The 22613-nt window shown below is 37.5% G+C and overlaps 3 protein-coding genes across 5 annotated transcripts; all 3 read left to right on the top strand.

Annotated features, from left to right (window-relative positions):
* The first annotated feature begins 376 nt into the window (after nucleotides 1-376).
* LOC103927142 (coiled-coil domain-containing protein SCD2) lies at nucleotides 377-6347 on the top strand. Its single transcript, XM_009336037.3, has 17 exons — nucleotides 377-911; nucleotides 1249-1418; nucleotides 1527-1602; nucleotides 1774-1815; nucleotides 1959-2021; nucleotides 2799-2848; nucleotides 2927-2954; nucleotides 3046-3120; nucleotides 3224-3334; nucleotides 3415-3475; nucleotides 3748-3864; nucleotides 3972-4090; nucleotides 4202-4271; nucleotides 4781-4822; nucleotides 5432-5472; nucleotides 5562-5688; nucleotides 5959-6347. The coding sequence occupies exons 1-17, from the start codon at nucleotides 546-548 to the stop codon at nucleotides 6087-6089; spliced, it is 1689 nt and encodes a 562-aa protein (XP_009334312.2). The 5' UTR covers nucleotides 377-545; the 3' UTR covers nucleotides 6090-6347.
* A 6174-nt stretch (nucleotides 6348-12521) lies between these two features.
* Nucleotides 12522-15761, top strand: LOC103927141 (serine carboxypeptidase-like 45). The gene is made up of 10 exons (XM_009336036.3): nucleotides 12522-12793; nucleotides 13019-13120; nucleotides 13270-13365; nucleotides 13928-14020; nucleotides 14120-14199; nucleotides 14294-14575; nucleotides 14775-14899; nucleotides 15006-15098; nucleotides 15178-15295; nucleotides 15420-15761. The coding sequence occupies exons 1-10, from the start codon at nucleotides 12526-12528 to the stop codon at nucleotides 15567-15569; spliced, it is 1407 nt and encodes a 468-aa protein (XP_009334311.3). The 5' UTR covers nucleotides 12522-12525; the 3' UTR covers nucleotides 15570-15761.
* Nucleotides 15762-17690: 1929 nt separating this feature from the next.
* Nucleotides 17691-22441, top strand: LOC103942720 (dual specificity protein phosphatase PHS1). Of its 3 annotated transcripts, none has more exons than XM_009352907.3 (11): nucleotides 17691-17856; nucleotides 18101-18178; nucleotides 18335-18456; nucleotides 18563-18764; nucleotides 18900-19076; nucleotides 19160-19320; nucleotides 19644-20718; nucleotides 20836-20982; nucleotides 21066-21293; nucleotides 21515-21672; nucleotides 21813-22441. In XM_009352907.3, the coding sequence occupies exons 1-11, from the start codon at nucleotides 17803-17805 to the stop codon at nucleotides 22168-22170; spliced, it is 2760 nt and encodes a 919-aa protein (XP_009351182.2). In that variant the 5' UTR covers nucleotides 17691-17802; the 3' UTR covers nucleotides 22171-22441. The 3 variants fall into 3 exon arrangements, with proteins under 3 accessions (XP_009351182.2, XP_009351181.2, XP_048422645.1); XM_009352906.3 differs by having other exon boundaries at nucleotides 18335-18477; XM_048566688.1 differs by lacking the exons at nucleotides 17691-17856; nucleotides 18101-18178; nucleotides 18335-18456 and having other exon boundaries at nucleotides 18629-18764; nucleotides 18886-19076.
* Nucleotides 22442-22613: the final 172 nt, after the last annotated feature.

Genomic DNA, 22613 nt, shown 5'->3' with positions numbered 1-22613 from the left:
GACGAAATGAGTCATTATCCGAAATATCTGGCATCGGCCGCCACCAAAGTTTCGGGCCCACGCCTCCTCATTTGACACGTCACCGCCGGCTCCCGCGAAACGTGCTTCGACGTCAATTAAACGCACAAACGCCGCCGTTTTGCTCTTAAGCACACAGCAATGCGCATTTCAACCCCACACAACCTGTCGCTGACGAGCAATTTTTCGGTGTACCCGGCACACCAAATTTTTTTGGTGTACCCTCACTCATAATGGTGAGGGTACACCAAAAAAATTTGGTGCACCCTCACTTTTTGTACACCAAAAAAAATTTAATGAGTGAGGGTACACCAAAAAAATTTGGTGTACCCGGTACACCTAAAAATTTTCCGTCGCTGACCCCCGAACTCAAAAGGGAAACACACCTTCCCCTATTTCTCTCGTCTCCCTCAGTCCACCCCCCGATTTTCCTTCGATTTTCTCGAGAAAATCTAACTTCGAGAAAAATTTCTCGAGAAAATATCAGCTTTCATTTCACAGCAATACACACACATACACATAAATAGATGGATCGGAGGAGACCTGCGAGTCCGGGGTACTCGCGCCAGTGGAGCGGAGGATCGAGCAGCGCAGGCTCTTCTCCGGCGATGTCCCCGGCGCACCCTCACTCCCGGCTTAATCCGTCGGCCACCGGAATCTCCACCATCAAGCGAAATCAAAACTTCGCCGCTAAAGCCGCGGCTCAGCGGCTAGCTCAGGTCATGGCTTCTCAGTCCACCGGCGATGACGAAGACGACGACGATGATCTCGGTTTCCAATTCGCTCAGCCGCGTCATGGACCGTCTTCTTTGTCCGGAAATGGTTTTACTAACGGCGCAAAGCCTCTTCCGGCGATTCCGGTTACTCGGCCTAATAGATCTCCGTCTCCTGCGGTAATTCAGAATCTACGCTGATAATTGCGTGATCTGAATTAAGTGGAATTGAAGTTTTTATTTATTTATTTAGTTTAATTTCGTTAATGCTGTTTTAAGATCTGAATTGTGCTTAGTTCGTTGTGTTTAGATTGAGAAGGAGCTTAATTTTATAGAGATTTTAGTTAAATTCGAGTCGAATTGAACTTAAATTATTTTTCCTGCTAGAGTTTTGTTATTGCCTTGTTCTTAATTAGTGTTAAGTTAATTATTTTGACTTAACTTTCTATTAGTAAGCTTGTAAGAGGATTTGCATGTGGTGATCTTATGGCTGATTGAACTCTGGTATTTTAATTAGTTAGGTAGGAACTTTGTAGAGCATACAACATCGGTTCGTTCCACATCAGCAGGGAGACCCTCTATATCAGTTCGTTCAGCGGCAGTAGTGCCACCGCTGAGCAAACCCTCGCTTAGAACTCCGGTAACCATACCTCCAATTGATCCTCCTACTAGGAATAGAGATAAAAGGCAAGTTCCGAAGATATCTATTTCTCACTTGCATTGTTGTAGCTAGTTGATGTTATCAAAGTTTAGGAAGTATGTGTAGCTAATATATTTAATTTGTTACCGGGACAGGTTTACGCCAGATATTGGACAGTTAAACCCCAAAGCCCCAGGAGATGAGCGTGAGGCTTCTGCACTTCGTGATGAAGTATGTCATTTTCGTCCCTCAAATTCTGTCTTCATAACAGATGCTGATAACCTTTACCTGTATTTAAGGATACGTTTATCACTACAATTGAATTTAAGATTGGTATTTGCGGAACCTTAAGTGTTGGTTTTTAAGAAATAGTCTTGAAACTAACATGTACTGTAATTGCAGCTTGATATGCTACAAGAAGATAATGAGATTATACTCGAGAAGGTGTGCTCTTATACATTCTAATACACCCAAGCTTATGCAAATACTCTACATCATAATACAGACATACATTCATAACCACGCATGCACAGAACATGACTCGTTATATTCTATTTGTGAAATTTATGCCTAAATATGCATTACAGCTTCGCCTTGCTGAAGAAAAACATGCGCAAGCAGAGGCCAGAGCAAAGGAACTTGAGAAACAGGTCAATCCTTTTATTCATATTTGATTTAACTGTATAGCTTGTAAATCAGAAATGTTGCCCTTTAAAAATCAGATGTTTCCTTTTATCATGCCTTATATGTTACTCTACACTGTGTTTGGATGAGAAAATTTAAGATTATTAAGGAATTCTAAAATGATAGAATTTTATTTTCTAGAACTTGTGAATTTTCTTGTTGGGTTAATTTAAAAGAACAATGGAATTTGATACGGAATTTAATGTGTGTATAAAAAATGTGCTAGTAGTGGCGGCGGGGGTGATGATGTGAGTAGTGGTGATGGCGGTGGTTGGTGGCGGCAGCAGTGACGGGGGCCACAACGGTATGTGGTGGTGGCAGGAGCCACAATGGTGGTGATGATGGTGGGTGGGCGGTGGTGGCGGTGTCAACTCATGGTTGAGCTTTTTTTTTTAATTTTTTTTTTTTAGACTCTGAATCATAGAAATTTGGAAATGACACCTATTTACATGGAATTTAAACTTGGGAATTGGAGGTCCCTAATTCCAATTTTTTTTTTCCACACGGAAATTTAAAATTTCAATGTTTATAAATCAACCATTTAGTGGGATAAGGCTTTGTTGTTGTTGTATGAATCAAAACAAGGTAATTGGTGTGTGTCAATTTATAAATTCTGTCTATTGTCCAAACTGCAAGTTTATTTCCCTCATCCAAACATAGTGTTATAGTTTTGACAATATTAGCTTAAGTTTGCTACAAAGAAGGTAGCGGTGCTGATTCAGCTTTTTTTATGTTCAATACAGGTTGCTAATCTGGGTGAAGGTGTAAGCATGGAAGCCAAATTGTTGAGCAGGTAATGTTGAGTTGTTTTGCATCAGTTCTGCTATTATTTGATATCCTGGTTGTGATTATTTAAATGATTCATCTGCAGGAAGGAAGCAGCTTTGCGTTCAAGAGAGGTAAGTGGGGAGGTTAAATTATTGATTGAAACTTGTTCCATTAAAAATGACGTAGTGGCTATCTTTAGACCAAAAATTATTGATTGTTCAGGCTGCTCTTCTCGCTGCCAAGCAAAACAAGGATGGGAAAGAGGAGGAAATTGCAACTCTTCGTTCAGAAATTGAGGTATATTCTTTAGATCTTATATTGAGGTATATTCTTTAGATCTTAATCATGTGTTTCTGATTTATGTGATAGCTTCATGAGTTTATTCTCTTGTTAAAATCAGAATTTAAAAGACGGGGCTACAGCAGCAGTTGAACAGCTTCGAGAAGCAGAATCTGAAGCAAGGACTCTTCGTACAAAGACGCAAAGAATGATTTTAACTCAAGAAGAGATGGTTTGTCTACTGAAACTTGAGTGAGATTTATTTTTTATCTGTTCATACTATTAAGTTTTATTTCCGTATCCATCTTTTAGGAGGAAGTTGTTTTGAAGAGATGTTGGCTTGCTCGTTACTGGGGTTTAGCTGTGCAACATGGTATTCTATTTCCTACCATCTTCTCCTTCCTGAATGAGGATATAAATTGCATGCCTAAATCTGATATCTCAGCTTCCTGAGGAATTTTGCACTTTATTTGGAGATTTGGTTAGTTTCAAAATTGTCTATTCCATCATGGTCATAACATCAAGAAAGTGTATGGTGAAGTGTGTTTATACATGTGTATATGTGAATATGGATTTGAATGAATCAATTTGTGGATTTATAATTAGTTAGATTTTGCTTTATTTGCTGTTTTCTTTTGTGCTTAGGCATATGTGCAGATATAGCAGTGTCAAAGCGTGAGCACTGGTCGTCGTTAGCTCCTCTTCCCTTTGAAGTTGTCATTTCTGCTGGACAAAAGGCAAAGGAGGAATCTTGGGGAAAAAGTTGGTTTATTCATTCCTTATATCAAAGAAGACGATTTTGTTCTGTCTAATTTGGTTTTTCATTTGATGCACTCAATTAAAATTTTGTACTGTATGATGTGTACCAGGTGGTGATGATCCAGATAGAAGTAAGCTGGCACGGGATTTAACTGACCTTACCGGCGAAGGAAATATTGAGAGTATGCTTTCAGTGGAAATGGGTATGAGGGAACTATCTTCTCTAAAGGTCTATTTCTAATCTTTGACATATAAATCTTTGTATTCTTCTTTAAAACAATGTATACTTTATATATTATCTGGCTTTCAACTTCTAATTTCTGCACTGCATTTCTTTTAGGTTGAGGATGCTGTTGCGATTGCATTGGCCAAACATATACGTCCTAATTCCGTTCGGCAGTCCATTTTAGGTATTTTTCTTAATTGTCTATGTTATTCTAGAGTTCTTTTTCCTCCCCCTTTCTGGGACAGAAGTGAACTTTATTATTGCATGATCTTATCCTTCCATTCTTTTCACGCTTGGTTGTCTATTTTTAATGTGAAAATATGTGTCGAACTATATGTTTTCTTTCATACGATAGCTCGAAGATGTTGTGGAGAAAATGGACTTAATTAGTTAAGTCTTTTTCTCAGTCATATGCCCTGTACTTCTTTCCTTTCATATTCTTGATTTTAAACTATAACCATTTCTTGGCAATATAATTAATTTGTAGTGATTCTGATTATGGTTTTTTGTTAAACTATTCTGATAGTTACATCCATATGCTTAATAGTTCAAATGCTGTTTGGCGCAACAATTTTGTTCTTGCTTTCAAACTCTTTCATATTGGCTATTGTAGAGTTGTCCAAGGGTTTTTAAGGACCGGAGCAGAAAGAATCTCATAAAAAATGCTTACCTTACTTTTCATTTGAATTTCAGATTCCAAATCACCTGGCGACCCTAAGTTCATGGAGGCATTTGGTAAGAGAGAGATTTTGATCTGTTGCACAATGTGTCTTCATATCTATTATTTATGCTGAAATTAAGGAATCTCAACGCACACAAATCTTAATCATACAAGAAAATATTTGTATTACTATTTCTCAAAGCCTCCATCTTTCGTGATGACTTTTCCTTGTAACTTATGATTAGTATAAGTTTGGCCGTTTTGTTTTAGGTGGGGTTAGGCGAAGGCATGTGATTGACTAGAAAAGGTGACCTCGACCCTATGTCGAAATTTTTTAATCGAACCTTTTTGCTTCCGGAGTTTAATTTTGGTACAAGGAATATTGGGGAAAGTTTACTAGTAACAGAAAAAAAAATTGCATGTGAGAATGGTTTATCATATTATGAGACCCTTTATATTCTTCACCCTCCCCGTGCCCAAAAGCGATCACACGTTTTTGACCTAAAAAAGTGAACACACGGTGTGTTTTGGGGAATATCCAAGACCAAGCAAGTAGTTCAAAATTTACCTGCTTAAAGTTAAGTCATCTGATAAAATTATGTTGTATTACACACCCAGTTTATAGATAGATTTAAACTGATGGCAATTACCTTTATCACTATCCCATCTTTCTTTTCTTGCAGATCTTAGTGATGAGGAAATTGAAGATATTTCTTTCAAAGTGGTCAGTTGGTTTACCCCCTTGAATATCCCATATATGCTCTCGTTCTGCTATCATGCTGACATTGTTTGAGTACTCCGTTGACATCGCAGGCTTGGCTGACTTACTTTTGGAGAAGAGCTAAAGTACATGGTGTGGAAGACGATATTGCAGACGACCGGCTTCAGCTATGGATAAGCCACAGTGCACAGACACCAACTTGCCATGATGCCGTGGATGGTAAGCTTTCTTCATTACCAAATATCAATCAACAGTGGCACTCATCAGGCCAGCTGGCCTTGCCTGTATTTAATTGAAGGCATTCTTATTAATGATGGGCTATCAATGAATTCGTTAGTTGAATTGCTAAAATAATGCCATGACCTTGACTGGAATTAAACGGAGAAATAGAAATACGTAGATTGGGAACCTTGTTTGTGTTGCGAATTCTGTAGTTTCTATCTAATGTTGTTGCTGTAAATGAACGTATAAGTGCTTTACTTGTGGCAGTGGAGCGGGGTTTGTATGAGCTGAGGAAGCTGGGGATAGAACAGCAACTTTGGGAAGCATCTCGTAAGGAAATCGATCAGCCCATCTCGGCTTACAAATCAGCTGCATCAGATTTTGATCCCTCTTCGTGATAGCATATTTTGATCCCTCTTCGTATCAGACAGCAGATTTTGGTCCCTCTTCGTGATAGACGCCGCCTTCAGATTGTTTGTTATGCCAATTCTTTTTTCTTTTTATACTTTTCACATAAAGTTCTTGTCCACGCTGCTAGCATTTCTCTCTCTCTCGCGCATAAGCACTAGAGTTCCCTGTATAATTAAACAGAGTTGGGATTGTGGTACGCATATCACTCAATTTTTTCTATGTAATCAAGTTCACATTTTTTTTTTCTTGCGAGGGTTTGTGAATCGAGAGTCTTTTCTCTTCCTCTGCTCTTGTTTATATGGATAGAAAATCGCAATTGTTTTTGTCGTGACTATATTCTCAGTTTCAGAGGCTGGCATGGATTGTTAGCGTCAGTCGCTTAAGATTCAATTTTATTTATTGACATATGAATTGCGCACGTGGTGGTTGACGATAGCATTCTCCGTGTCATACGTAGTCTGCAAGATTATCTTTATAATTATGTGGCCCAACATGACGTTGATAATGGCCATCTTGTGTAGATTGTATCGTGATGGGGAGGAGTCAGGAGTGAGCTCATAATCTGTAACTTAGGTTCAGCATATAAATTCAAGTTTTCGTCACAACTGCAGTTTGAACTGTTGTGTGTATGGGCCGATCCATATGGGGACCATGGAATCCCACGACCCACTGGAGCCTACGAAACACAAGTGAAGGTCTGTCTAGTGTCCTCTGAATGTTTGGTACGAGGCACTGTCGAGAAGACCGGGCAAGGGGTCTCGGCAGGGGCACTTAGCAACACTTAGCAGTTGACATGCACAAATCATGGCTCGTAGACAATAATAGGCCCACCAAATGCTGGACAAAATGCCCTTAAAAAAATTGCGCCTCTACACTGGGACCCCTCAAAGTTATAACCTAGATGCTTGGAGCACTAGTGTTGTGTTTGGGTCAGTAACATACTAATTGAAACGATGTTAAAAATTTGTGTTAGCACGGAGTGCTCTGAAACACTGAATTCCTCTAAGTAGATAACAAAATCTTCCTAAAAAAGGCAATCGCCAAACAGAAAACAACATAAGCATCTCCTGTCAAAGCTATCATGCTTTACAGCGTCCCTAAATTGGGAAGAGGATTCTCTCTCCTTCTCTTCCTTCCTACTTAAACAGTTACGGTTAAATTATGTCATCATCTTATATTGATTTTTTCATAAAGAAAATAAGATAAAAAATAATGTATGAGAGGAGGGAAAGGAAAGGGATAAAAATAGGAAGGGAGAGAATCTTACTTCCCTAAATTGAGGAACATGATATATATATATATATATATATAACAAAAAGAAGCAACTCATAAGCTAGCTTTTCTTAAAGTTCAAGTCAACCTGCTTTATGGACACAGGTTGTGATTTGTGGCACTTACTACATGCCCTTAAAACAAGGAACTCAATAATATTTTCCTTTTTTTGACAAATTTTTTATTTTATTTTATTATATTATGAAGCTATTTAAATATAGAAAAGTTGATGAGCTTTTCTCCACTACGAATATAAAAATTATAAATTTCATCAAAAGGGATTAACATAGGAATATAGGATGAGAATGCTCTCTTGGATCCTTTATAGATTCTAAAGATTCTCATATCCTAATCATTTGTTGTATATTGTGTGATCAGTTTTCATCATGTACTCTTTTTATTTAATTTTAAATTAAATAATTAAATAATTTATAATTGTACAACATACAATAAATAATTAAAATGTAAAAATCTCTGAAATCCCAACCATTTGGATACGATGAAATCCAAATCCGTTAAGGGGGCGTTTGTTTGCCCTCACTAAGTTGGATTGGACTGGACTGGACTAGCTATTAGTCCAATACTGTGTTTGTTCCATGCTGGGACTAACATTAATGAGATTAAACGGGACTAGTATGGACAAAACCCTTCACTAAAAGGTCTTAGCGAGACCCCCCAATAACCATGGGACTAGCTAAGACTATCCTCTCTTTGTCGTCCTCGTCATGCTCAACAACCACTCCCAATAGACTCCTCGTCATCTCCGGTCACCTAGATCAATCATTAACCTTCCGACTCCCTTTCAAATCCATTTCACAACCAACTTTCATATAAAATATACCAAATTGAAGCTGGGAGTGACAAGATTACGATTTTACCTGAATAGAGGTCAAAATGTGGTCGAATGTGGCCGGAAAATGGCCTAGAAGTCTCGGCCTGTTTGGGCTTCTTCAAATCCATGACAGATTTGAGCATTCAAAGCTAAGATCTCGGTCTAGGGATGGTGATGAATTTTTTGGCGGTGCTAACTTCATCCAATTTAACGAGGGTTAGCCGGAAAACACATCGGGAAACCTGCAACTTGTCGGAAATTGGAGCCGTGAGGTTCCATTCGAACAACACATAGCTAGAGAGGGAGGGAGGACAGAGAAATAGACACTGCAATCAATAAGGAGTTTGACCAGGAATGAGAAAGAGACATGAATTGAGAGGTCTAAGACGAAAAAAAGAGGGAGAGGGTGGGACGATGAGAGAAGAGGAAAAGAGTGTGACGGAAATGGTAGGAAAAGATGAAGAAAAAGATAAGATCATAATAAAATATTAATAATTTATATATTAAATAATATAATATTATAATTTGTTATTATCCAGCTTCTTAGTCCAATACTGCACCAAACACTTCACTAAGTTAGTCCAGTTTAGTCTTGTCTAAGCCAGTCCAGCTTAGTCCTTGAACCTAATCCAATTCGAGATAGTCCGGCGCAACAAACGTCCCCTTAGTATATATAAAAGAACAGTGGAAGAAAAAAGGTGAAAACTTTGCTTGCATGCCAGGAGTTTATAAAAATATATAAACTCTACCCTGACACATTTTCCAACGGTGATGTTCCTAACCACTTCCCATTCATACTTTTTTTTTTTTTTAAATCCTTTTTTACCTTATAATTCTAGACAAGCTTCAAAACTATGGTATCATGGAAGAAATTAAAACATATCAAAGAATTTCAACATTTTTATGAAAGGATACAATCGAATTACCTTTTCAAAATTTCTTTTTAATTTTTTTTCACAGAAAAGCGAAAATTCAAATCTAAAGCTTTTTTTGATATCAGAAACAACCAAGGACGAAGGCAGTTAAGACCTACTAAGAGCAACTACCCCAACTAAAGTTCTATGGAGGCAAAAAAAAATAAGGATGCTTACAGAATTAAAATTTATCATATTTATGTACTTTAGTTAGAATTTTGAAATAATACGTATAATAAGCTATCATTGTGAAAAAAAAAGTCTACAAGTTGGCTTAATGAAATTTGATAAAAAAAGAAAAGCAATGGAATTATAGAAAAAAATTCTACTATCGTGAATTTTTTTCCTCAAATTTGGAGGTTAAGAAGGCCGCCCCTGCTAAAAAAAGTTTCTAGCTCCGCCCTTGGAAACAACCATTAACCTAAGAGCAAATTGATAATGTTGAGCGTTTGTTAGATGCCAAAATTATGAACTTAAAAATCAGAGACAAGGGGTTGAAGCAATGATGAAGAAGACCATCCATATTCATGAAATGTATGTATCTTGGGACCATGTTTCTGCCATAACCAAAGCATGGGATATATAGATGTGATTTGTCTATTCATACCATATGGCCCAGTGATGGAATCTATTTGGATATCAAATGCAATGACTTCATGATGAAGATTTTATCTTATGCTTAAACATCATAAGTGAATATCTAGGTTAAAGATTCGTCGATTGTGGTTACTTCATTTAGTCTTTACTTTATTGGAAGAGATCTTAAAAGAATATTATAGATGATCGATGTTAAATTAGAAAGAAAAATGCAATTGTTTGTAAATTCGAGTTTGTTTTGTACCCTTTTTGTTCTTGATAAACCAAGGAGGTGTCACCTTGAAGAGTTGATCCTCTTCTTCATGGTCGAGGGTGAACACTTGCATCATGTGACTCCACTAGAGAGCTAATCTCGTATAATGTTTCACTTAGAATAAAATGAGAAGCTGACTAAAATGATCGACTTACAATCTCAAATGTTAAACCAATCAAAGTCAAATACTGACAGGATTGCTTAGTTAAAATTATATTGGGTTAAATGGGCAGTGGCACGTGTCAAGTAGAGGAGGTTAAATGGGTGTACTTACAAAATTGTTACGTTAAAACTACACTGGGTTTACCTCGTACTTAATATTTGAAATGTCACATGAATTTATACATATTTTTTAATTTGTCATATGTCTCATATCAACTTTTCAAAATCGTTAATTTATCATCTCATCTTAACACCGTTAAATTTTCTATCCAAAGTACTACACATGACCTATGTTTAGAGTTATTATGGACATTTGACCTCATTTTAACTTTGTAAAAACAATGTAAGTTTGATGATTACCATTATTTTAGAGGACAACTATACTTCAGTAACATGTGATATATTATATATTTTGAGCACTATATTGTTAGAGAGAAACTCGACCATAATTATATCATGTCATTCTACTAAACTTCCTTTTTGTTTTAGAACAACAAATATTATTCCATTGTATAGTCATTTTTATTTTGTAGTTTGTAGAAGCTCTAGATTTTTTTTTTCGTTGAAGACAACTTTTTAGAAGGCAATGGAGAGTTAAAATGTCCTAAATAATCTCAAACACAAATTACGTACAAGGCACACGATTTATTTTAGAAAAAAAACCTAACGAAATTTGGTGTCAACAAAGGCACCCTTTTAAGTTTTTAACTGCTACACCTTTTAGATTTAAAAATGCAAAAGGTGAAGTTTTTATAATCTCGTATGACCATTTTTCTCAGTGGTCATTTGGTGAGATGCAAAATCATTTGTTAGAAACGCCACGCACTGCAATGTGTTGTTTTTCTTTTCTTTTTTTATTTTAACAATTGAGTTTTAGAGAAGGAAAGGAAGCAGATCGGGTCCCATTAGAATTTAGAAGCAAAATTACTTCTTGTTTGTGAAGCTCTGATGGGGAACATGTGTTGTCTCTGTGGACCTGCATCCTTGTGAGTGTTCAATTCATATAAAATACGAAAAGAAAATGACAACATTTCCAAAAGTTGAATACATCATTATTATAACAAGACACTTTTTAACAAAACTCTTTTGTGGATAAATACATAAAGAAAATGTTTGAGAGCTTTTGATGATAAGTATCCACTCAAACTATAGCATTTGTGAACTAACTATCACGTAACTCATCAATATTTCTCTTCTCAATTTCATTTTTTAAGTTTTAAATTTAAATTCGACCATAATTTGGGACTTCAAATTTGACCACTCCCAATTCAGAAGTTGTATCTGTGGAACAAAGTATTGGAAAAGTTCTGAGTGCGAGTTTTCGTCACAAAAATTATCAGCTGAATTAGTAGCAAAATCCTTCAATATAGTTCAATGTGAAATATGCTTCAATAAGACGGTCAGTGTCCTATATCAACTTTCAAATATTCTCTAAATTAGAAAACTAGATATGGGATTGTACTTGTAGATCAAGAAAAGTTATCAAATCAAGCCAATTTTTTGGGAAAACCAAAAGAAACTACAAACCTCTCATGCTTCGTGATGCTGTCAAAGAAATAAATTCATATCAGAAAATTACAGTAAAAAAATGAGCTTAAGAACAATAAAATACACACACACACACACACACACACACACACATATAATGCTATTTTCCACACATTTTTTCTGAGATGGAAAGTAATCTCCTGTAAAGCCACTTTCCATGGATCATGCTCAAGACTGTTTAGTTGAAAAGGAAGAAGAATATTGCAGAAATAACAAAACTGAAATTTCTGAGAATTAATTCAGAGCTCTTGTAAAGCAAAGGCCATTGATTCCATCATGCTCTCTACGATTTTCAAAAGACTAAATAAGTACAGACCAGACTCGCTCTCTACAGTCAAGTCATTCTGTCTCTCACACATCTCTTTCATCACCGTTTTCAGGCCTGCAATCAAAAAGCTAGGAATGTAATCATAATATAAAACAAGGTATGGCATTACCCATGTAGGTCACGTCAGTTGGCACGTCTGTCCTCTTACATTTGAGTTTCAATCACGGTCTTTTAAATTAGAGTAGTTTAGAATAATGGAGATTGTTGTAGTGATATCTCAAGTTAATAACACATTACTGCATGAGAAAATTAAAATGCATGGAAGTAGATGATTGGTTTGAAATACCGTCATAATAGCATTATAGTAGGCTAAGCACACGTTATCGCGACTGAAAATCAAAACGGTTGACTTGAAAATACAACTGCAACGTCTACAATGGCATTGGTTTAGGTAAGTTTCTCTCCATCTATATAGTCCCCCCACTCTCACCCACATGCCCTCCACTAACATTTAAACACCTCTCTCTCTGTCTCTCTCTCTCTCTCCCCACACCCCCCCCTCCTTTTTTCTGAAACAATGTGTCCTTCTGAAACATGGAAGGCCATGTCAATGGCTGCAGCAATTTTTCTTCAGCTCTGCTCTTCCATGGAGGCTGTTGAGTTATCTTCTCATCACCATCCTGATCACAAGATTACCAGCCTTCCTGGACAACCCCCTGTCCGATTCCAACATTTTTCTGGTTACATTACCGTGGACGATCACAACCACAAATCTCTTTTTTACTACTTTGCTGAAGCCGAAATCACTCCAGCTTCAAAGCCTTTGGTCCTCTGGTTGAATGGAGGTCAGTAACCAATTACTCCCCTTTACTTCCTTCAATGTGAAATAAATTTACAATGCAGTTGCTTCATGTTTCTTTCTTGACACTGTTATATTCTAAATTACTCTAATCTATATGCGGGATTCAAACTTGAGTGAAAAGAGCCGGCACGCTGCCCTGACTAACTGACCTAACTCACACATGTAATGCGGTTCCTTCATTGTTGGGTTAAACTTTGTTTTCATGTAGGACCCGGTTGTTCTTCTCTTGGGGTAGGAGCATTCTCTGAGAATGGACCTTTTAGACCAGATGGTGAGGTTCTGGTTAGAAATGAGTACAGCTGGAATAGAGGTAATGATCAGTTTTAGTTTCCGCTCTCCGCGCTCAATTCTCCCTTCCCCAATATCCCTTGTATATTAAAAAGAACGATGCTCGGTGTGGCTAAGCTGCATGACTTGGAAATTAACACATTCATAATTTCGGCATTTGATATAATGCAGAGGCAAATATGTTGTATTTAGAGACACCAGTTGGAGTGGGATTCTCTTATGCTAAATCAAGCTCCTCCTATATAGCAGTGGATGACGAGGCAACAGGTACATTGTCCATGTTCTATCGCTTCCAATAATATCTGTTCATCCTTTTGTTTCTTTCTTTCTGCTTTTGTCCTTTTGAAAATTTGGTTTTCCAAGTGGACTGCATTAAAGTTGGTTAGGCTTTTCGAGAAGTGACATTTCAAACTGTTATTCTTGGCTGAAATTTCGCTGTAGCTTTTGCTTTCAGCTCCCTAGGTTTGTTTTTAGTAGCGAGTCTACCGGGTAGTTCGACTTTTTAAACTATCTTCATCATTCGATTTTTTAGAGTCATTCTTCACAATTCATTTTCTGGACTACTCGCTAGTCCCGAACTATTGAAGAAAATTTGCAACTCCCCCGTGAAAAAGAGATTTTGCCGTGCAACCAAGATATATCATATCACATGATACGAGATATAGAGAAAAGAGATTTTTCCTTTTGCCCCCAAGTGCTCAAAACTCTTGAGCTGCAAATCTCTAGTATTAACAAGCTCTTTTCATTTTTTTTCCTTTTTATGCTTCTTTGTCCTAATTCATAATTTAGAACTTACGATATTTTGTGTTTCTGCATTTGACTTCTCAAGCGAGGGACAATCTTGTATTCTTGCAACGCTGGTTCAACAAGTTCCCCCAGTACAAGCACAGGGATTTGTTTCTAACAGGAGAAAGTTATGCAGGTACTGCAAATAACCATTGCCGAGAGTCGTTTTCGATTTCCTGTTTCATCCACTTTCTTATTGTTATTTTCTTCTTTTTCTGATTATTATTAATTCCAGGTCACTACATCCCCCAACTTGCAAAGCTTATGATTGAAATCAACAGAAAGGAAAAGTCGTTCAATCTAAAAGGAATTGCTGTGAGCAGAAGCACTTTTACTGGAAGTTTGAAACTAACATTCGTCGTTCAGAAAGTTGAATCAGCTAATATATGGATATTTTCTCTTACTGCAGCTGGGAAATCCTGTTCTAGAATTTGCCACGGACTTTAATTCGAGAGCGGAGTTCTTCTGGTCTCACGGGCTAATATCCGATTCAACATACAACATGTTCACTTCTGTCTGTAACTATTCGCGCTATGTGAGCGAGTACTACAGAGACTCGATGTCGCCTGTTTGCTCAAGGGTTATGAGCCAAGTGAGCAAAGAAACAAGTAAATTTGTGGACAAATACGATGTAACCCTCGATGTCTGCATTTCATCTGTGCTCTCACAATCCAAGGTTATAAGCCCCAATGTAAGCCTAATTCTCTTCGTTTTAACTTTTTGTTACACGCATTTTCTCCGCCCGCACATTCCATTTTTATAGCTTTTGGAATGAATAAATCATAGGATATTAAGGAACATCAATAAACAGGAGCGCACGGAGATCAGTTCCATATTTTTCTGAATTTTTTTCTCATTTACATCTAAGTGTTCGTATTTTGTGGCTGCAGCAAATGACTGAGAGGATAGATGTGTGTGTTGAAGACAAAACTGTGAATTATTTGAACCGGAAAGATGTGCAGAAGGCTCTCCATGCGCGGCTTGTTGGCGTTCGGAGATGGGATGTTTGCAGCAAGTAAATTCTTTTTACTTGAGATTAAAGAAAAAGCTGATGTGGGAATTCTAAACAAATACAATTTCTGCAGCTACTAACAGAAATTTCATACTTTTGCTGCATATAGCATTTTGGACTACCAAGTGCTCAACCTGGAAATACCTACAATCTCACTAGTCGGATCGCTTGTGAAGCAAGGAATCCCAGTCTTGGTGTACAGGTAACTATATTTCAGTCTCACATGATATATGGATACTTCTATCTGCTACGAAACTAATTCATAAAAAAATTCAATTCAGTGGAGATCAGGATTCTGTAATTCCATTAACGGGAAGCCGAAGTTTGGTATATAGATTGGCAACGGAGTTAGGATTGAACGCCACTGTCCCTTATCGAGTTTGGTTCGAGGGAAAGCAGGTATTATGTCGCAATGCTTATGATCACCCTTTTTTGTGCCATTCTAAGAATTTATTTGTCACAAAAGATGAGCAACGGAAATCGGGTTTTATACTTTTATACGATTTCTTCTTGTTCCGTCCAGGTTGGTGGGTGGACTCAAGTTTACGGAAACATTCTCTCATTTGCCACCATCAGAGGTGCCTCCCATGAAGCTCCATTCTCACAGCCTGGGAGATCACTGAGGCTGTTTAAGTCATTTCTGGAAGGCAGGCCTCTGCCTGAAGTTTTCTGATACAATTGTTAGGTCCTTGGTGTTTGAGTTTGAATACATTTTTCAACTGCACAAGGAAAGGAGGGAGATTTTTTGTGTGTGTGTGTGTGTTTGTGGATTTTGTAAATGTGATGACTGTTTGGGTTGGAAATTTTTTGTAAAACGAGATGAAGAAGATTACGAGAGTGAAAATCACAACGTAAGTTTTGTTAAGACAGTTATACTAATCGAGAGTGATGTACAGTCCGATAAGATTAAAATACAATATATCACATATTTAAACTTGTGAAAGATGCCATACGCAAAATTTTCTCATAAGGCAAAGCTCTAATCACACTCAAAGCAACTTTCAACATATTTATAATGCATGTAGGTTGGGCAAGAATGTGGTCAGTATACTAATTAAGATGGGTTAATTACGACAATGGTCTTTGCACTTGTCCTCGTCTTTCATTTTTGGCATTTGATTTAATTTTCAAATTTTGTGATTCTCTAATTATGTCACTTGTTTGACTACTTTACTACCCTTCAATTGAGCATTTTACTTCTCAAATAGATGGATAAGTAAACAATAATGTAACGAAAAAACTAAAATAGATAAACAACGCATTTAAAAGATCATAAAATTTAAAAAAGGGAATTGAATGCCCTTATAAAACTTAACTAAATGACCCAAGTGAAACATATATGTTCGGCAACCAACGTTGTAATTAACCCTTTCGAACTTAAGTAGGGTTTATCCGAAAAGTTCAATTTGCTCTAGTTCCACCAAAATATTCATCATTTGTACAAACTTGTTTTAGGACCTTTATTATTTCTTCTTCTTTAGGAGAAGGGTACTTTTTTTTTATCGGATTAGGATATTGACTCGAGATATCACAATGATGTATATGGGGGTGGGGGTGTATTCAATTAGAAATTTTTTATGGATTTTTATGGATTTTAATTTATTTATAGAGATTTCATGTAAAATTTTGATTCAATTCCCTCAAAATCTCATGGGGAGATGTGAGATTTGTGAATGCTTAAAATACACTACGAAATATCTTCAATTCTCTCTAATTCCTCAATTTTTCAAATTCTTTAAAATCAAATTCTAATTAAAGACACGTGAAATGTTATAAACTATCTTAAAATCCTGATTGAATACACATTGAATTTCAGAGAATCACTTAAAATCCTGATTAAATACACCTAAATTCATTAAAAGAATTAAAATCCTCCAAAATTCTAATTGAGTCTCTCCCCTTGGTTAGTCCTAACCCAAGATCCCATCCCCAAATTTTTTTTCTTTTTTTTATACAACGAAATTTAACATCAACAAGTAAAAAGATTGGGTTAAGACACAAAATATGCCCGCCATAGCAAGGTGGTATCAAACTTGTTATCCAATATAATATCAAAAATCTCCCTAACTTGAAGAATAATGTTAGAAAGATCAAATTTTTTAAACTAAAAACTAAATGATATGGTTGTAGATGATTAAATTATTAATTAAGTGTCAGTTAACGCGCCTATCTTTTATTGGTCACACATAATTTAATTGTACAAATTTGATTTAAAAATTTAATCTTTCTAATATTATCCTGACTTGAATGCAAGTTTTGCTAAGAAAATTTTAACACATTTCCCATTTAACTAGTTTCTTTTCCAAAACAAGAAAATAACCCCTGGGGATCTATTCTAGACAAAGTACACAAACTTATAATTAATTAATTTTTTTTATTGATTAAATTAAATTAAATTCAACAATCATTGAAAAAAGAAAAGAAAAGAAAATGATAAACAGAGAATCAGTGGGTCTCATGCAGTCTGATTAAACAAATCAAAACCCAAAAGCAGAAGAGTGTGATCCTCATCATACCTTCAAGCAACCACCACTGCCAATTCCCCTTCCCGAAGCCCCATCTTACTTTCAGTTTCGCAGGCCAAACCGCCACCAAAACCACCGCCATCTTCCATTTCCTCTCTCTCTCTCCACCGTATAACACCGTATAGTTTTCAGAACAGCAAAAAAAAAAATTGAAAAGGCGCCAACGTCCAACCATCTCGCACTCTCTCTCTTAAAAAAGCACACTCCTCTTTCTTTTTTGAATTATACTTGTCCTCCTTTGCACTCTCTCTCTCTCTCTCTCTCTCTCTCTCTCTCTCTCTCTCTCCAACTGACTTCAAGGACAGACAGAGAGAGTGGTACCCTCCTCCCATTCTTTTCATTTTCTAAAGAAAAACCCCAAATATCCCAAAAATAAACATTATGGCAAAAGAGCAAATCCAGGAGCCTGCAATCACCAACCCTCTGCAGCTCCGGGTATTTCCCTCCCTTCCCTTTATATTTCCTTCCTCTTTCTTAAACCCAGATCGTTAAATCTCGGATTTTGCCTAATTTGAATGCCATTGTGTTTTTCTGATGTTTTGGGATCTGGGTTTTCTGTGCATTGCTTAAATTTTGCATCTTTTTTTTTTTTTTTTTTTTTTTGGGATTTCAATCAAGAAATGAAACATTTTGGGGTTTCTGATTTCGTATTGTTGTTGTTTATATGCTGGAATTACAGGACAAGGAGGAATACAAGGAATTGGACCCTGGATCTGACGAGCTTGAGGCCCCTTTGCCTCTCACCGTCACTTCCCGGGTTAGTAACTTATATACGATACTGCATTTTTATTTCTTTCTTTGAGTGCTGGTGTTGTAGTATTAATTTTGCATTTAAAGACATGTAGTGACTGAATTTTAGAGAAAGAGAGGTGAAAATTAATCATGGTTGTTTGGGGGTGTATTTGGAATGCAGGTCTTGTATATGTTGGGTGACGTTGCCGCAGGGCCGGCATATAGAATCACGCAATGGCTGGAACTGGTTCGTAAACGGAGTGCTAAGTATCACTCATCTGGCTTCCCCCACCGCCTTCCAAGGTTTGACAGTATGCCTTCGAGGTTTGTTTCAAGTTTTTTGTTATCTTATTCTTACGTTGAAATGTGGTTACAATGTTCGGTAGTAGTCATCACGGTTGCCAATCAGTGTAGGAGACTTTGTTGCTGATTGGAAAGGTTCTCTTCCCTGTGAGCAAACCACGGAAGTCAATCTCTGGGAAAGACTTGGTAAAGCTGCTACATTGGATATTGGGTCGAGTTATTTTTCCTGGGATAGGCTCTCATCACTTCATCACACTGAGCATAGTAGCAATGACAATTCTGAGGATGAAATGAATAAAGCTCTTGAGGTGTGCAATCTAAATTAACTACATTATATGGATTTTTGTTTTATGTTTTCTGTATTGAATTACAGAATAAATATGTGCGTAATTATTTGTATTCTTATTTGCTGCCCCGTCATCTCTTCAGTTGTGTGCATATAGGTAACTGTAAATTCGGGGGGTGTTGTCTTCTTTGGCATGTTCAACCAGCCAGGGAATGATGATGCTTCTACTAAGGAAGCGGCGGCTGTTATAAAGATTTCATCATCAAGGATGGCCACGCAATCTGAACGCCTTGGATATGAAATTGCAAAGTGGCTTGGAGTTCGAACTCCTCAGGTAGTACATTGTCACTCACCTCACTCCTGTGATAATATTATACCTACAATAATACTATATGTTTTGTCTGTTGGATTTTGCAGGCCAGAGTCATTCATAATTGTAGCTTGGAGTGGCTCCAGATTAAGGAAGCTGCAGAGAAAGCAAGAGATGCAGCAAGTGCAGAAGGAGATGAATGTGGGGAAATGACGTGTTCAGAACTTTTGGAAGCTCTTGAACTTAGCCGATGCCTTTTGCTCATGAGGTCTAACTATCATCTTAGTGTCTCTATTTCTTATGTAGACAAAAAGTTAATTCTGTATGAAATGTTATGCTTCGATCACCATCTAGCATGCACAGAACTAGTTAGTCCCAGCAAAAATGTTGATTGCCCGGTCTTTTGCATGCTGTTAAATTGTTCCCATATGTTTTCTAGAACCTGTTCTTTGCCCCCCTTCTTGTATACTTTTAACAGAAACTAAATGAGGAAGCATCACGTTCCATGAGGTGCTCTTCTAGAAAATGCTTCTTAGTAGATAACTGGAGCTTTCATATGTGTACTGAAGACCAAAGCTTTAATTTTTGCAGCTATGTTCATGGATCTCCTTTACTTGAAAGCCCAAATGTATTTGAGTCGAGGGAAACTGCAGAAAAAACAGCGGCTGCTCTTGGTAGGATCTTGATGTTGGATCTTGTCATCAGAAATGAGGATAGGCTTCCTTGCCATAAGCTCGGATGGCGTGGAAATTCTGCAAATCTATTGTTGGCTGACAAAATGGCTTTGGGAAATATGGACAGTTTGGGGGAATCCTTTGATTCTGCAATCAAGCGATGCAAACCAAGAGTAATCAGAGGTCTTCATAAGGATAGAAGGCCAACTTCAGTAGATAGCAAATTAGGTACTCATAATGCCGTATTGATACCACAGACTTCTGAACTTTCAGATATTGTGGAGTCACCAAGATCTATAAAGAGTGCACTATCAGATGATGCGGTGCATTCTGATTTTCCAGTTGTGGCTATTGACTCTGGGGTTCCTCGTCGACCTCCTGCTGGAAAGCGCTCAAATGACCAGGAAATTTATCCCAGGTTGGTTGAGTTACTACTCAACAGTTCTGAGTACTCCTCTAATGTGTTGCATGAAATAACATTAGGGAAGTTAGGACGTCCTACCATACAAGAAACTGGTGCATCTGATATGCCAGCGTTTGAGATGGCTTCAGTTGTTCAAGAATTTCGTAGTGGATTCCGAGCTGCTCTTAGGGATCTGCAGGGATTCCATATATTCTTACTCACACTTCATCAAAGACTGGAGAACTTGTTACGAATATTCTTCAATATTATAGATAGAATATCCTCAGGGGAGTCTGACAAAGAGGATTTGGCAGTTCCTGAGTCTTCCTCTCACGCTGCTGGAAGTGTTCATTGTGCTTCTCCACCAAGTAAGGAAAGACTTATCAATGAGAACAATCCTGATTTTAGTGATTCCGAATTACAGAGAACTGCTCCAAGGTCTTCATATTCCGGAAATAAAGAAGGCTATGACTGCAGCTCGCCTATGTCAAGGGATAGTTTGCATGGGAGGTTCTCTAAAGGAAGTGCGGAGCCCCTCCGTAGTCTGCGATTGACAGCAAAGCTTCGGGATTTCCACAAATACGCCAAGGTTGGACATACTTCAAGCAAACTGAATTTTTTCTTATATGATACCGTAGATGAGGAAACAGAAAGTCCTTTCATTATGCATAATTTCTCCTAAACTTCAATATATTACCATGCTCAGGTTGATGCTGAATCAAACAAAGAACTGGAACAGTGGAATGAAATGCTAAAGTGTGATGCTGTCAAACTATGTCAAGAGAACAATTTTAATTCTGGGTTTTTCGAGGGTAGTGACAACAATGGTGTTGTCGATGCTTATGAATTGAAGGTATATTTGTCCCTTCTTTCCTTTTCTGTGATTTTTCTTCCTTTCCTTTCTCCTTCTTGTAAACATTTCTCTATAACTAACAGGTTAGACTTGAGCACATTCTTGAGAGGATTGCATTGATATCTGGGGCTGCAAATACAGAGAGGCCATCTCGAGTTACAAGTTGCATGTTCATCGGTGGGGCGCTGGCTGCACGATCTGTATTCACGCTGCAACGCTTGGAAATTACTCATGTATTGTGTTTGTGCTCCAATGAAATTGGACAAGCCGATTCTCAGTTTCCTGATCTATTCGAGTACAAGAATTTTGCTGTAAGGGTTCTTTCTCATCTGTCTTTACACATCCAAATAAGCCCATGTGAACATTATCTAATGACATCTTCTCTCCCATAATCCACGTTCTCCATTTATACTAAATGTTTCTCTTTTGAATGTTTTAAACATTTACCCTAACTCTGCATGTATTTCATTGTGTTCGTAAATTGTTTGGCACCTGCATTGTTCTGATCAGACTGCAAACCCCCTGTGAACAGATATGCGACAATGACGATACAAACATCAGCACCATCTTTGATGAAGCTATTGGTTTTATTGATCGTGTTGAACAAAAAAGAGGGAAGGTTCTCGTCCATTGCTTCGAGGGGAAAAGTAGAAGTGCCACCCTAGTGCTTGCATACCTAATGCTGAGAAAGTAAGTAAAATCTATTATACTCCTCATACACGTGGCATCAACCGATCTTCGATGTCCGTATTGCTTTACTTGGTGTAAATTGTGATTCCAACAGTATTACTTCGAGAAATATTTAGCCAAGTAATCTTCCTATGGTGCAGGAATTGCACTCTATTAGAGGCGTGGAATTCTCTAAAACAAGTTCATCGTCGGGCACAACCGAATGATGGTTTTGCGAAGATCCTAGTGGATCTGGATAAGAAACTTCACGGGAGAGTTTCCATGGAGTGGCAACAGCGGAAGCCTACAATGAAAGTTTGCCCAATCTGCGGGGTAAATGCAGGTCTGAGTAGCAGCTCGCTTAAGCTTCATTTGCAGAAATCACACAAGAAGCTATCATCAGGTAGTGTCGACAGTGCAATGACAATGGAGATACAAAAGGCTTTGACATCGCTAAAAATTAGCCGAGGCGGAAGCGTCAGCCCTAAACAGAGGTCTCATTCAGATGTGGAAGATTAGGGATTTCCAAGCCTCCTTTTTATTTGTATGAGGTGCTTTGGGAGACGATGGACTTGCTGCATAAATGTGGCTGGCCATTCTTGTAGATATAAATATAGGGATTGTTGAGTTTGCCTTGTACATCAAGGAGAATGGTGGTGTGGGTTTACGTGTACATCTGGGTTTCAAGTTCAAGTGTATCATCAGTAGATTATCAGACAATTTAGGGGTGTATGTTGGCAGTGCCATATCCTGACAGTGATATTATAATGTACTCTAATTTACGTGTTAAGGGATTTGAACGTAGGTTTAAAGGGACAAGCACACTGACCTAACCCACATCTGTGAGTGTGCACTGTTTTACACGTGTACATAGATGATTAACAGCAGCAACTTATCTTTGAACTCAAAATGGATTTCATTTACGTGTTAATGATTCATGTAACAGGAGCGCTTAAACACTA

This window comes from the organism of the source record quoted next, unplaced genomic scaffold (genome assembly GCF_019419815.1).
Source record: "Pyrus x bretschneideri cultivar Hongxiangsu unplaced genomic scaffold, Pyrus_bretschneideri_v1 Contig42, whole genome shotgun sequence".
Classification (NCBI taxonomy): domain Eukaryota; kingdom Viridiplantae; phylum Streptophyta; class Magnoliopsida; order Rosales; family Rosaceae; genus Pyrus; species Pyrus x bretschneideri.
This window is presented reverse-complemented; position numbering and strand designations above follow the sequence as displayed.